Source organism: Fringilla coelebs (assembly GCF_963513975.1).
Source record: "Fringilla coelebs genome assembly, chromosome: 16".
Taxonomy (NCBI): Eukaryota; Metazoa; Chordata; class Aves; order Passeriformes; family Fringillidae; genus Fringilla; species Fringilla coelebs.
The window spans coordinates 14,127,991-14,143,353 of NC_140042.1; the positions used below are offsets into that span (position 1 = coordinate 14,127,991).

The 15,363-nt window shown below is 45.8% G+C and overlaps 1 protein-coding gene across 1 annotated transcript in view; it reads right to left on the bottom strand.

Annotated features, from left to right (window-relative positions):
- Positions 1–15,363, bottom strand: part of ADCY9 (adenylate cyclase 9) — a 90,428-nt gene that overhangs the window by 17,816 nt on the left and 57,249 nt on the right. Inside the window, exons 5-8 of the mRNA XM_084216536.1 lie at positions 13,443–13,545; positions 9,946–10,154; positions 3,863–4,022; positions 842–990 (exon numbers count right to left, since the gene is read on the bottom strand). Coding sequence (XP_084072662.1) covers positions 842–990; positions 3,863–4,022; positions 9,946–10,154; positions 13,443–13,545 — 621 coding nt within the window. The remainder of the gene's footprint in view (positions 1–841; positions 991–3,862; positions 4,023–9,945; positions 10,155–13,442; positions 13,546–15,363) is intronic.

A 15,363-nucleotide genomic window follows, 5' to 3' on the forward strand; every position in this document is an offset into this window, starting at 1 on the left:
CAAGATTAAAAGAGACCACTGAAGAAACTTAAAGAGGCAATAAAAGCTAAATACTCACTAAAATACCTATCTGCCAAGTCTTTTTGGTTTGTTTGGGGGTTTTTTTTCCATGTTTTTCACCTTATGATTCAGCAGGTCTGTGAAGGAGAGGAACTGACTGATTGAGGAGACCTTGCTAAGTCCATCCCAAGGGAGGGTCTTAAGCCACTGAGAAGTGCAAGGTGATTACAAAATTTTGCCCATAGGAGCAGAAGGCTGGAAGGAACCCCTTGACTCTCTTGGCAAGAAAACAGCAGGAGAATACTGCAAACAAATTCTCCTTGTAGAAAATCATTTATCAGAGGAAAACTGGAAAGATATAAGGTTATTGCACAGAAACTACATTATCTTGATTCCTCTGGTTACAGTTCTGCAGTGTCCTCTGAAAAGGCAGGAAACTGAGAATGGAACTGGCTATTAGATCCCATTACACCTAAACACCTGCCTTCCCCACTGGAAAATGCATTGAGGAAGGAGGTGGAAGAAGAACATGTGGTTCCTAAGGGCAAAAATAAATCCAGAGGGGTGTTGGGGAGCAGTTGGGCTCTCTGGCACCACCAAATACCTGGGAAATTCCTTAATAAAACTGTGGGTCTGTAACTGTATCCTAGAAACACATCAGGAAGCACAGAGTGTCACACAGAAGAGGGCCCCCTGAAATCCTTCAAAAAAAAAAATTAAATAATGAAGAAATAAAATCATTAAGGTTGAGATGCTGGAGAAAAGTCATGGCAGACAGAAAATCCCTTGTTTGCCTGGGAGGAGCCCAGCTGAGCTCCCCTGCAGCCACGAGTGAGCTCACCTGGAGGGGCACAAGGAGACGTAGAGCAGGATGAGCAGCACTGCTCCCACCACAGTTGCCAGCAGGGATCTCATCCAGGAGCTGAGCTGGCAGAAGTTACAGTACTGCACAATGGTGATGAGAATGGCACAACACATGAACATGGTGTACTGCAACAGAGAGAGAGAGGGGGGTTAACAGCTGCCCAGGGCCCTGCACGCTGCCACGCTGCACAATTCCTCCTGGATGATGGCACAGGAAGGGAGCCCACGTGGAGATGGAGATCCTCCCTTCCAGCAGCAAGAAAACCTTTAGCACTGCTGGTTTGCCACTCTTTTCCCTGGATGGAGGTTTTTATCACACACCTGTTATTTCAGTGATGTCCAGAGCCTTCAGCTTACCTTGGTCAAAAGTTCAGTGCCTCTTCTCATTCATAAAAAGGGGAAAAAAGAAGGTGAAAATTCATGGTAACCTCCTCTCCACTGCTGGGGTTAGATCCTGCCTGCTTTAATCTGAATATTGAAATGCCATTGGAAATGCAGAGTGCAATTTCACCCACCTGCCTGCTTTTAGAAACATCCTCAGAGAAGCTCCCACAGTGCCCTGTAACAGCTGAGTCCAGGGAAGGATCTGTCCCAGTGACCAAAGGCAGCTTCAGCCACTGCCAAAGGACAAGCTCCCACTTTCTGTCCCAAATGCCTCTTCTCAAAACCCCTTTGTCTCTCCACAGCTTGAGTGGATAAAGGAGAGGCAGAGCAGGACAGATGCACTGCCCAGAGCACCTTCATTCCCCCAGCACAACCTCACAGTGCTCAGAACTCTCAAGTGTGCCCATGATGTGACAGTTTTGGTTTCCCAAGAATATTCATGACCATCCAAGCTAAACTAGAGACTCCACACTTGGATTAAGGAGTTCTGGTCTAGCTTTATGCTGTGTTTTACAGCATGAAATGATCATTCTCTCCCTTTCTCTCTCCCTTTAGGTGTCCTGTGCAGCTGAAGTGCAGCCTCTGCAGCCTGGCAGTCCTGTGGCATAACAAACAAGCATGTGATTGAGAGCAGACACAGTGTATGGGAAAAATCCTTACATAATTCACCATTTTTAAACCACAAACAACAATTGTTGGTTTTTTTAAATGACTTAAAAAAGGATAAAAGGAATTTCAGAAGTGTCCATAAAAAACCCATAACTTAAAACTTCTTTTTTTCCCCCCATTTCAGGTCTCCTCAAGTGGCAGAGCACTGGTTCTCACTCCAAGTGATGCCCCAGCATGAAGCCAGCCTACAGAGGGTCAGGATGTGCTGGAATTTACTATGGATGCATGGCTTTGGAAAGTTTTTTTTTTTTTCATGTCTCTTTTTGTTAATTTTCATTTTATAATTATTTTATATCCAGGGAGGGTATAAAATGCTATGAATAAAAAAAAAACTTTGCAAAACCATGTCATAGTAAAGGAGGACACTTACCTGACCCTCTATAGATTGACTCCATTTCCTAGAGCTCCATGAAACACTGAGCACAAGCTGAGCTGGGACATCTCTTGGAGAGTGAGCCAACAGCCCCACAGCTCTGGAGCACCTGCAAGAGGAAAGAAAGCAAACTTCACTCTCAGTCTGGTGATGAAAATCACCATTTTACTGCTGCTGCCTGAAGTGTTTTGACTCAACCTGACCTGTATTGAGAACACACTCATGAAGTGGTTCTTCTGGTATTATCTGAAACATCTGGAGAGATGATCAAGGATGGTGATGAATGGGATGGTATCAAAATCAATGGACAGATTTGAGAGATTTGAAGGTTTTCAGCTCCCTTCCCTTGAGGAAAACATTCCTATGGTTAGTTTACTGATAATCATGGAGGGGAAAGACCATCATTAGACTGAATGAACAAACAAATCAATTTACAGCTTAAATTTTTTACCCTAAAGCTCCAAAAGGTAGAAGCTGCAGAATGATCTTAAGCATGGGATGGAACAGAATGTCAACCACACCCTGCTGTGACTGTGACAACCACGGGATTTGTGTTTAAATCAGCAAGGACCAAAAAAATGTGTGGTCACATGTTCCCATGGAACAAACAGCCCCCAGTACCCAGGAATAAGCTGTGATAAGAAGAGTGAAGAGGATCTGGTCATTACCTACACCCAGGGCCCTGAAATAGCAAGAGCTTTGTGAAACAGAATTCCCTGAAGATCCTGGAATGGAAGGATTGCACACTGTGCTGCCTAAGAGAAACCTGCAGAGAAACAATCTTTCATCTCCAGCTTGAGGCCATTTTGTTCACAGTTTTGAAGCCTTGATTTCATGCTACAGTTGGCTTTGAAATGAAACTGTTCTCCCCCTCCTCACTGCTGCCCATGGCAGGCAGCTGGAACAAGAGGTGCCTTCCAACCCAAACCATTCTGTGATTCTATGTTTAACCCCTTGTTCTCCCCTTCTGAGTGCTTTTAATAACAGAGACACCAAATTCCCTATGGATCTCTGTGTCTGGGTTAAATATGCCATTTTATTCCTTTTCAGAAGGCAGTTATTGCATTCCTTTAACCATTCCCACAGCCCCTGCAATGGCCACTGCCAGGCACCAAGTGCTTTCTCCTTTGAGTTCCTTCATCTCACTCTGCAAAGCCAAAACAGCCCCCACTAATCCTGTTCCCACTGTTGAGCTTCACTCATACAGCTTCTCTGACTCCAAACTCCAAATCCAGCCCAGGACAATAATCCTGAGATAAACCACTTGCATTATCTCAAAAAAAAAAAAAACAAACCCACAAAACCAAATCCTGCAGAAGTGCTCGGTTTAAGAGGAAAAAGTTATGCAAGCAGCAGGAGTTTCTAGGTATCCTCTCCCCTGTTGTCAGAGAGTTTTCACCATGGCTGTGTTTACATAACAGACTAGGAATTCCATCATCCACAAAGCCCCATCCCTCCAAGGGATCTCTATCAAACAGATGTAAAGCAGCAGGGAGGTGGAGGAAGGCAGGCAAGCAACAAGCTTTGGTAGCTGCAAACAGCCACTTTAGGGAATGGAGCCCAACAACTTACATGTATATTTGTTTCAAAATCAGAGGTGAAGTGTGAAAAAACTGCAAGAGCTGGGAGAGAAACCAGGATGGCACCGAAGAAGTGTCGAGGCAGCCAGCCAGAAATCACCTCCAGGAGACGCTTGGTGCAAGACATCACCTCCTCCAGGAAGAAAGCCATCCTGGAACACAGGAAAGCAGGGTGCAGGCATTAATGGCAGCACATCTCCGTGTACCCCTCATTTACCTGTAATAATTCACCTTCAAATCCATCACTTAGGCTCTGTGAGCAGCCAAGGTGCCGCAGCACCTGCTGGTGATTGCAGGGAACAATCCAGCCTGGAGTGTTTGCTCCAGTGAGGAGAGGCAGCAAAGGGAGGGAGAGCCTCGGCACGGTGGCTTTGAGGAAACAAACTGAAAGCCAAACTTCACTTCCTTGGAAGCTTAAGCAGAGGGAAGACTCCTCTCCATTCACAAATAAAGCAGGCAGGGAGAGGCGAAACTTTCCCAAGTTAAAGCTACTGGAAATAACACCAGGAACGTTTGAGGAGCAGGGCAGCTCCAGCAGCCATCACACTGCAACCCAAACCAGTTCTCCCAGTTGGAAGCAGGCAGTGTGCAGGCAGGCAGCGTTCCCTGTCATTAGGGAAGGGGAAGGGGAGCGTGGGCTGCGAGCTGGCAGAGCCGAGGCGGGGGAGCCGAGCCCAGCTGGGTGCCACAGCGCCGCGGGAAGGAGCCGCTCTCGCCTGGAGCTGCCGAGAAAACCACGGCCCCGACCTGAGAAGAGATGAAGGAGCCAAGTGGAAGAGCTCTGGAGAGCAGCTTACCGGAGATGCTTCTCAAATGAGAGCAGCTCTAATTGCTAAAATGAATAAGGGAAGGGAAAAGGATGCTCAATGCTCAAGGGCATTGCATAGAACACTAGTATTTATCCACAGAAATAAATCTTCGGGATAACTTCCTTCTCAAAACTCAACATTAGTCACTTGAGAAAAACTGCAACTGCTGTTCAAGTGCCTAATTATTTTTAAGAAGCTGTAAAAAGGTGGTGGAGAACAGTTAGCTGCATCCAGAGCCATTAATGGCACGTGTGGAGTTATCAGACTCAGGCTGAGCAGGTGATTCTGGACTACAGAGCCCAAATACAGAATCACACCTTTTGTATGGACAGAGATGCTCACAGCTGAAAAAAAAACCTGAAACCCACCCACTAAATATGAAATCCCCAGTCTCCAAAGTCACATAAATTACCCCACATCACCTATAGCTCTAAAAAGAGAAAAGATATTCACTCATCTTTAACCCTGTTGTCTGAAATACCAGGTTTTATATGGGATAAAAGCCTGACACAAAACAAGCTGAATTTAAATTTCTTTATGCCAGTTTGACACTCATTCCACACCTTTAAATATAAATTGTCTGTGAATGAGATTTTAATTCTCCGGTCTGGAATTCTGTGACTTGCAACCACAAGTATTTTGTGAAGCATAAAGAACTCTTCTCTAATTGCATGTGTTAAAATCTGTAAATTATACTTAAATTCATGGAAAAAGAGGAATTTGGGAGGATGGAATACACTGTAATTCATCGGGAGCCCATGAGAGGGTGCTCACAGATTTGCCAGTTCCCAGTTTAAAGGACTTCCACTCACACCAAAAATTCTAACTGTACTGCAACGGAAAACAGAATTTCCAGCAAAGCACTGAAATTTCTAAACTGGATGGAAAAGATTGAAAAAGGCTCTCTAGAGCAAGAACTGGGGTTTCTGGAGGGTTACAGACTGTCAGAAGTGTCCCTGTGCCTCGCTGGCCAGCAGTGAGTACGTCTGAAATCACCTCTGAAATAAAGCCCCGCTCTCCAGCAGCGATGGGCTGGGATTGGCATCGCCAGGGCTGAGCTGGGAGCTCGGGAAGGGGAAGGGATGCCAGCCCAGGGCTCCCTGTGAAGGCAGCCCGGTGCCACCTGTGCCCACGCTGCCATCCCGGCTGGCACAGCCCCTGTGGCACACGCCCAGCTCGTGGCTCTCACCCCAGCCCACTCAGCAGGGACTCCACGCTTTGCGGCTCCCTTCCTGCCAAGCCTCCCTGCCAGGACAAATTCCTGGGAGAACTATGGCAACAAATCCAGGGGTTCATCCTGCCAGGAGGACACTGCTTTATTTAGGCAGGTGCAAATTCCAGGGCAATGCCACCTTTCTCCTGCTAATCTTTATCTTCTTGCACTGATTTTTTTCGGGATGGGATTTAGCCTGGGGCTCTGCACTCTGGAATTGCACATGGAATTCTCCTCCTTAGCAGTGAATCCAGCCCAATGCTCCCAGCACAGGAAGTCAGGGGTGCATTAAATCCAGACAGCAGTGAGAGCTGCAGACAGATTTAATGGCTACAGGGCAGTATCAGTAAATAATGCAGTGTCAGTGGGCAGCTCAACAGGGCTTAAATGCTAAAGCATCTGAGCTGTTTACACAAGCTGGAGTTCAAATTAGTAACTTTGACATAAATGATTAATGGCTAATGGAGACTGTTACCATCATTTTTGTATTTACTGGCAGTTTAAAATCAATTCCCAGAGTTCAAATCAAAAGCTTTTGGCATAGCAGCAATTTGGTGGGATATTAAATACCAGATGTTAGAAATAAATAAAGGCAAACAGACTACATTGTTTTCCTCAGCATCAATACCCTGTATCAGTCGTGTTAACAGATCTGCTTCATTAGGCTCCAGGGGCAGAAAGCAATTTCTGCTCCTGGTCATGAGGAATTTAGGAAGAACCAAGGTTGGCCACAGGTCTTGGCTGAGGAGAGACAGGGGTGGCACCTCAGCAAGGCTGGGAAGGTGAAGCACCAGGAAAAGGGCAGTTCTGTGGTCAGATAACAGCACAGCTTCCCTTCTACTGTTGGATTGCACTTGCTTTCTTCATCCAGAGGATTCTTTTTTGCTGTCTAGAAAGGTCCTTTTAAATTCATGAATCAACTGAAAGTGCTCCCACCTCTCACTCTCCTGAACAGGGCTAAACACCCACTCTTCTGCCCTCAGCCCTTCCCTGTAGCATGCTATCAAAAGCAACACATTTCTTGTAAATAAACTTATTTATAAGCAGTTTTACCCAAGGGCAACATATCAAAATTATCTAGTGAACAAAACTTCTATATTTAGAATAAATATTGGGCAGCTGTTGGGCAGAATCTCTAACCCCTCTTCCTGCAGAGCCACTTCTCAGACTCCAAGTGGAATCTCACACATCGTCGTACATTCAGTGACAATGGGTTTGTTTTTTTATTTTAATACCAGAACTTTAGGATCTCTTACACTTCAGCTGAGCTCGTCAAAGTAGCTACATTTCAAGTGGGCAGAAGGACATTCTTCAGAGAACATTTCCAGAGGAGATGACATCTTCCACGTGCTCACAAATGAAGCACCAATTTTTGCGTGCAGCTTTATACAATTAATTTTCGAGTGGCTCTTGTGCTAACAGTGGGATGCTCATCTATAGGTACTCCAATAATTTATTATCAGACACTTCAGAGGAATCAAAACATCCTTCTCCCCCGTAAGCTTTGCTCCATGAGGACTTCTGCTGTTGCAGAATTTGAGTTTTAAGGCGTTTCTCACTGCCCAGGCTGTGACAGTGCTGTGCTCTCCTCTTCCCTCCCACAGCTGGGCTGAGCCAGGGGAGCCCTTGCTAGGCTGAGCCCTGGATTTAATTACAATTTAGCTGATTTAAAGGCAGGGTGTTTAGCATCATGATAATGAAAATACAATGTGAAACTTAGGCAAGAATTTTCTGGTCTTAAAATAATCCCTTTTCCTGAAATTCTGGGATTGTGCCCAGCATTGTAGTCCAGTCTCCTCCCCAAAGATATCTCGGTGGTATTCTGTGATTGTCATTTGGGATGACATTTCTGCACAGGAAGTTCTGCACTGTTTCTGTGCATAATGAGTGGTCAGAGGGAGCAGTCCTCACTTGGAAGAGGATTTGAAGAGGAAAAAGATGATTTTCACCTCCCTGCCCAAAGGAACTGAACAGAGTGTGTGCCTCAGATTATGAGGACTGGGGTGGCCCTAAAGTGTATTTTAGGAATTCACTATAAAGCAAATACACAATATAAATTCAAAACATCCCTGCTGGTTTGAAGGAGAGGACAGGGAAAGGCAGGGGTCACCTGGCCCATCCAGCCATTGCTGGTTCCCAAGGTAACCAGGACAATTTGAAGGGTCTGGAGATCACAGGTCAGGCTGACAGCACAGAGCTGCAGTGAGGCCAAACCCCTGCACAGCCACTCACACACAAAACCACTCTGCCAACTCTTGACTGTATAGACTGAAAACAACAATTTTTCTTCTCCTTAAGGAATCCATAAACCACCAATTACAGAGCAGGACTGCAATAAAACCTTATGTATCTACCTATAAATATTTTTAAGTTTATAGCAATAATTTTTATAAATGTACAAAATAAGGCAAAAGCAATGTCCTGTGGGGAAAACAACAAATCAAAAAAGACTAAAATGAAGTAAGAATTCACCTGTAAAGCAAGTGAACACAAATTTTCTCCAAATACACCTGGACAGCAGAAAACAGCACTTGTGGATAGTGGTTGAGCTGTTCCCAGCTGAACAAGTTCATGGCCACCAAACCCAGACCACCTGAAAGAGCTGCCTGAGAACTGCCTCAAATTAAACTTCTGCCCCACCCAGACCAGAGGACAGAAACTTCTGTAAAGGGGAAAATGCATTTCTGATGCAAGAGAGAGGCCACACCAATTACCACAGTTCAGAATGACAACTCTACCAGTTCAGCCATCTCCCAGTACAGCTTTTAACTCTCTGAATTTCTAGATTTTCTAAAAACTATTCAAATTGCAACAACCAAGCACACCTGCTAAGAAATGCTATCTTTAAAGCATTTCATAGATGGCTTCTCTCCACTCCACATGCCAGCTTTGATGTAAATCCACTTGCACACAAATATGCCCAGTGAAGTACAAATTCCTTCAGTGACCAAAGCATTAATTCAGTATTTTTTAAACTCGACCCTGCAAAGCCAAAATGAGAGTGCAAACTGCAATATTTTGTTTCTTTTGAAACAGCAGCAGAAATTGCTTCCAGCTCATGATTACAAAATCATTTTGACTGACACATTCCTGACAGATGTGCAGAACTCCAGGAGAGGACCCTCATCCTGCTGTTGTGTCAGGGAACACCAGGATGAGGAGGGCAGAGTGAAGTGGCTCCCACAGCCCAGACAAACCATCAGCTCATTAACAGCTCGATCACCTGGGTTAATGACAGGTTACAGACAGGAGAGCTCGAGCTGCATTCAGCAAAGTGCTCTGAGTGTGTGAGCAACCCTGGGGATGGAAGAGTCACCACAGCAGGGTCCTGGAAGCCCAGAACAGCCCAGCACTGGGGCTGATTGAGCACAAATGGGGAATGAGGAGCTGCTGGTAAAAACCTGGCACCTGCTGAGGGCACAGGAGAGGCTGAGGGGCAGGACAAGGTCTCAGGTGTGGGGTTGGCACCTCTGAGCACGGAACACTGGACTCCTGTTATATGTCAGACACAGAAAACATGAACTATCTCCATGCTAACCCATTAAACTTCAAAAAATCAATAATTTCTGGACAGACACAATGTGCCTTTAGCAATTTGTCTTCTCTCTTTCTTTGAGGGCAGCATTGCTCCTTGCAGCTCTGACACATGATGTCAGTTTTAACCCCAGAACTCTGTACTTTTATCTTGGAGTTTAAAGGAGCAGTTTTCTGGGTGGGTTTGTTTGCAGGAGAGATCAAAGTTTTCGGTTTGAATTCTGACAGTCCTGTGAGGAGAGAAGACGTACAGTGGCACGTGGCATCCCAAGGAACAGTCAGAGGAGCAGGAATGGGGTGCAGATTCCATCTCCCTACGTGACCTCTGTCAGAGTCCCAATCCTGCTGCAATTCCTGCAGCCAGAGCTCTCCCTGCACGGGCTGTGCCCAGCCCTGGCTGCTCTGAGCCTTACAGCCCATCCCAGGCAGCTCCTGGGATGCTGTCAAACAAAACATCCCCGAGGCAGGCAGCACTGCAGCTCTCCCTGCTCTCTGCAGGCTTTGTGACACTTTCTTTACCTGATGGAGACGACGAGGGACAGCACTTCCAGCAGGATGGCGATGACGAAGACGGCGACGGCGGCGGGCGGCGGCGGGGCCGCCACCATGCCGTGCCTCAGGAAACACGTGATGGAGAGGATGAGGAAGACTGTGGTGGACAGGAACACGTCCAGGAGAGAGCTGAAGGTGGCACTGGCAAATGTCTTCACTGGAGCATTCCTTATAACCTGTGTGGAGCACAGGGATTGAGGGAAGGGATGGAAAGGAATCAGTGTTATTTTGTTGAATTCAACTGGATGATGGACAGCAGCTCCTAAGAAATAAAGGAATGAAGAAATTTTGGCCACTTCATTAATCCAGTGTAAGCACTGGTTGGAAACAAAAAGCAGAAGAGGTGGTTGGATGGTGACACAGCTTTCTGAGCAGACCATGATGAGAAGAAGTATTGGTGGCACAGCCCCCAGGCCTGGGGTGATTTTCACACGCTATTATGATATAGAAATAAAACAAGATGAAAATTGACTATTCTGTGGAAAGAAACATAAATATAACAAGTAGAAGATAAATTATGGAATATTTTCTTCCATTATTTTAATTTAAAATAACCACATATTTTACTATAACCTTTTTAATCTTAAAAAAACCTCCTCACATCACTCCACAGACACAACTCCTGTGGCAGAATTCACATTTCCCTTTCAGACTAGATTAAAAGCTGTGTAATCCAAATTGACCAGAGCCCAGGACATCCAGTCCTGCTCTTCCATAACCCCTCACCACACATCCCATCCTATCCTGGCCTGGCCCAGTGCTTGTGCAGCTGTGCTTTGTGCTACCATGGCCAGTCCTGCTGCAAACCAGATCATGAGCTCCACATGCTGGCTTGTGAAGGTGAGCCCAGTCCCAGGAGTGTTTGTATCTGCCCAAGAGAAAGCAAGCTCCTAAGAAAATTATGTTATCAATGTCACCATGAAGGCACCCAGTTGGAGCACTCTGGTTTAATTTGGAAGTTTCTTTTGTTCCTCAGAACACTTTCTGTCCTCAGCAATACTAAAAAACAAACTTGTTCCTCTGCAACCTAACAAATCCAGCCAGCATCAATTCAGTGCCAAAAGGACCTTTTAACTTGAAGGGGTGGCAGAATCCTGTTCATCCCCACAAGTCCCAACAATTGAATGAAGGGAAGCAGCACTGTGTCCCCAAGTGCCAGCGTTCAAGATGCTCTAACAGGGCTAAGTAGCGCCTTCATTTCCAAATGGGAAAGGATTGAGGCTCTTGGGAAGCGGAGCTGATTCCAGAGAGGGATCACAGCCTGAGCCTGCAGCTGGCACTGTGTAATCAGAGGTGAATTCAGGGGTGCTGGAAGTCACTTTTAGCAGCATTGACTGTCAGGCCATGAGAGAACCTGGACTGTTGTCAAATCTCTTCACTCTCCAAAAGAAGATTTCATTGTTCTGTTTTGAACCAGAACTCTGCTAACATTAAAACTTTAACAGGTTTTTGCCCCAGTGTTGCAGAGTTACTATTAGAGAGTGAAAATTGCCATTTTCAAGGAAGTTTATGTAATAATTTTCAAATTATTAGCTTGCCACTAACAAAATGCACAGGCCACATCTCTGCTCTTCCTAGGAATTTCCTACACAGCCACAATAAGAGGTCCACCTGTATATGCTTTACCATCCCTGGTTTGCTTCTCTTTCCAATCTTTCCACTGGAAACTACTTGATTTACTATTTTCTTTACAGTTTGCAAATTTTGCAGGCTGCATCCCACAGAAGTTTCTCTCTGTTGTTGCTACAGGAACTTTATGCAGAGAGATCCCACTAAATTCCAGTGCTGCAGGATGAGCATGGAGCTCCTGACCAAAGTGAAGAGACTGAACTGCAACACAAGTGGGCTTTCCTTTGCTAAAATACAGTAAATTAAGTGAGGTGTCACCTGGAAGTATTGCAAAACAAGCAAATATTCCTAAGGAGAATGTGACAACAATGCCCAGAACTGAAAGCAACAAACAGCAGAAACAGAAATCCTGCTGCCCTCAGATGCAGGACACACTGGGAAGAAAAGAAAGGCAGCCCTAATTTATCCTGGTGCAGTTGTGCAGAAGGATCACCCAAACGAGCAGCTCACGCTGTGGAAGGGAAGGGCCCACTCCCCTTCCTGCTGCCGGACGCTTATCTCTTATCTCCCGCTGCCTCGGGCACTTGCCAACCCCTCCAGAGCTGCTGCTGCTCCCACCCAGCATAAAACAGCCCCAGATGGAAAGAGAAAGAGCCCCAAACAGAAAAACAAACCATGAATATTTCATGCTAGGCCAGTAAATGAACTTCTCACAGCGGGGAAAGCTGAGAAGCACCAGAGCCATTAGAAGGAGCAGGGAGGAGGAGGAGCAAGGAGGGCAGAGCAATTGCCTTTTCTTGGCAGCAATTTTTCAGCTGCTGGAGGAAATGCAGCCTCAGTTCTAACTGACACCTAATGTCACTTTAGGTAAATTTAAACTATCTTGCCAGTTCCTATCAGTCAGGCAGGAAAATCCAGTGCTGTGGAAAGCCTGTGAAATTATTAGCCCCCAAGGGAATTAAGGAGTTTTTAGACTCAGTGCAGAATCCTGAAGAAAACACCAAGTTCCTTACAATTTACTGCTCCTTACAATTCCAGTGTTTTGAGCTGCACACTTATGGAATTAGGACATTTGAATTCACCACAGGTTTTTCAACCATGAAACTGTGACTAAACAAGAATCAAATTCCAAGTTACCATTCTCAAAGTTAGAATATTTGATGAGAAGACAAGCAGCAATTGCTCCTTTACTTGGAGGTCTCAGCATGGTTCTCTGGCCACCCTAAAGACTTGGAACATTAACCTGAACACGGAGAAAATCAGTGTACCTCACATTTCCAGCCCAAACACTGGACTAAACTCAGGGCAAAAGATGCTCCAAGGGCTGGAATTCCTCTGCTCTGATGTCAGGCTTGGAATGCTGGGGGTGTTCAGCCTGGAGAAGAAAAGGTTCCAGGGACAGGGCTCTTCCAGTGCCTAAAGGGGCTCCAGGAGAGCTGGAGAGGGACTTTGGATGATGGCCTGGGGTAACAGGAGAAGGGGGAATGGCTCCCACTGCCAGAGGGCAGGGAGGGATGGGATATTGGGAAGGAATTGTTCCCTGTCAGGGTGGGCAGGCCCTGGCACAGGGTGCCCAGAGCAGCTGTGGCTGCCCCTGGATCCCTGGCAGTGCCCAAGGCCAGGCTGGGCAGGGTTTGGAGCAGCCTGGGACAGTGGGAGGTGTCCCTGCCATGGCAGGGGGTGGAATGGGATGAGCTTTATGGTCCTTTCCAACCCAAACCATTCCACAGTTCTACAATAAACTGAAAGGAGACTCTTTTCAGAGGCAGCAATATCAAGCAGCAAATCACATTTGACATTTCATGACCCTTCTCATGAAACAACTGCAACAAAATGTGTTAAAAACCCAAGGACAGACAGATTACAGACAGAAACCAACGCCAGTAGAAACACACCTCCTCCTGGTAGCTCGTCCTGTAGGCCATCTCCAAATCCTGATCCAAGAAGTTGAGGCTCAGCTTGTTAATAGGTGGTTTAAAGAAGTAATCTTTCATGAGGCTGAAGAGAGAAGACAAAATCAACATCAGTTTGTTCAGCTGTACCTCCTTCAGGCCCCCCCAGACTGTGGCTGCTGTTTCTAGGGATGCTGACACTTGGCTTTGAAGTTCCTGTGGTTTTTCTTCTTTCTTGATCACCAAAGTATCCTCTTACCCACATCACTTGCTCAGTGAAAGGAAATATTCCACAGAAGAAGCAAACTTTTATACTTCCAGGAAGAGTCTAACAAGTCCTTCCAGAAATGTAACAGATCTAACTGATGAGTACAGATAATTGTAACATAAGCCAGCAAATAGTAAAGGTTAATTACTGCTACAGACACACAACCTCTGGAGACACGTGGCTGTGGGATATTTGTGTCTTGGGTGGAACTCTATGGCTCAAAGCAAGCCAAGGATGACAAAGGTGACAAATTGTTATAGGGGAAAAAAAACCCATTGCCCATTTTAGAAAACAGCAGTTTTTTGTTATTTCAGACACTAAAATAACTCAGTAACTCAACTGGGAACATTCCCTTAATGATCCAGGCTGCAGAGAAGAGATGGAGAGTTGAGATTTACTTCTGAAATGGGAGATTTGGAATGACCAGCACCATCAACAAAGGCAGTGACAACTAATGACATCAGGGCTAAGGAACCCAGAGGCAGCATCTACCAGAGGGTGTTTATGCCCTCCTTCACCTTCACCTTTTCTACAGAAGGTGAAAAAAATCCCACAACAACATAAAAGAGGCTTCAATCACTGGAAGTAGAGTTTATTCCCCATCCTCTGGAAGAAAACTAAGAAGCTGTCTGAGTTTTGCATCAGCAGTATGAGGTTTATGAATGAAGTTTCCTGATGGCACTTGATGCCAGTCTTTTCTGCCCTGAGCAGGTGCCAGGGAGCTGAAAGGACTCGAGGGCTTTGTGCCCAGGGTCACAGAGCAAGGTCACACCTGCTTGTGGCACTTGTGGCTGGGCCAGCCCATCTCCCCTGCTCTGTGCAGCTTCCAAACACACTCCTCCCTGCCCTGAACCTCCTCTCATTTTCAATCAGCTGATTCCATGTGTTATTCACAGGGAATTGTTTCTAAAATCCCCCTGAATATAAGGCTCCTTTCCCAGTGCTATTCCCGCCCTGGGAGTTGCAGCACCAGAGCCACAGGCAGAGTGGGCAATTTCCAAGCTGGTGACTCTGAGCAAAAACCAGAGATGCACATGAGGTCAAATTCCAAGCAGATGAAGAAGCTGAAAGAAAGATCTTACAGAGCTTGTCTGTGCCTGAATTCTTTTTTTAAGGGGATTTGGTTTCGGGGTTATTTTCTGTTTATTTTTATGGAACTCTTGCCTAAGAGGTTTTCTTGGAAGCTCCCAGCACAAGATGGCACGTGGGAAGTATTTTTTTTAACTGAGATGCAAGATCAACCAAATACACATTCCTAGACTGATGCTAGAGAAGACAAGGGAGTCTAAGCATGAATATGACCAATACTTGGTAACCTTTGAACATTCTGGCCTTGGCCAATACATTAAAAATATCAGGATACTCTCACTTGAGTCACCCCTCTCTCTTTCATTCTTGTCTTCATTCCTCACCTTTCTTAGACATTTCTAAGAGCATCTTGTAATAAAAATTTTGAAAGCTTTTGGGTTGTTTTTTTTTTAAGTACTGTTGAATCCCCTTTCTTCCTGCAGGGAAGCTCAAGGGAGGTGCTGATGGTGCTGCTGTGCTGCTGAAGGGTGTAGGAGGATCAGTCCAGCTCCACAGTGCAGCACGAAACAGAAGGTGGAACAAGATGGAGCCAGGGTGAAGGCAGCAGTCCTGGGGCCTGCTCAGCTC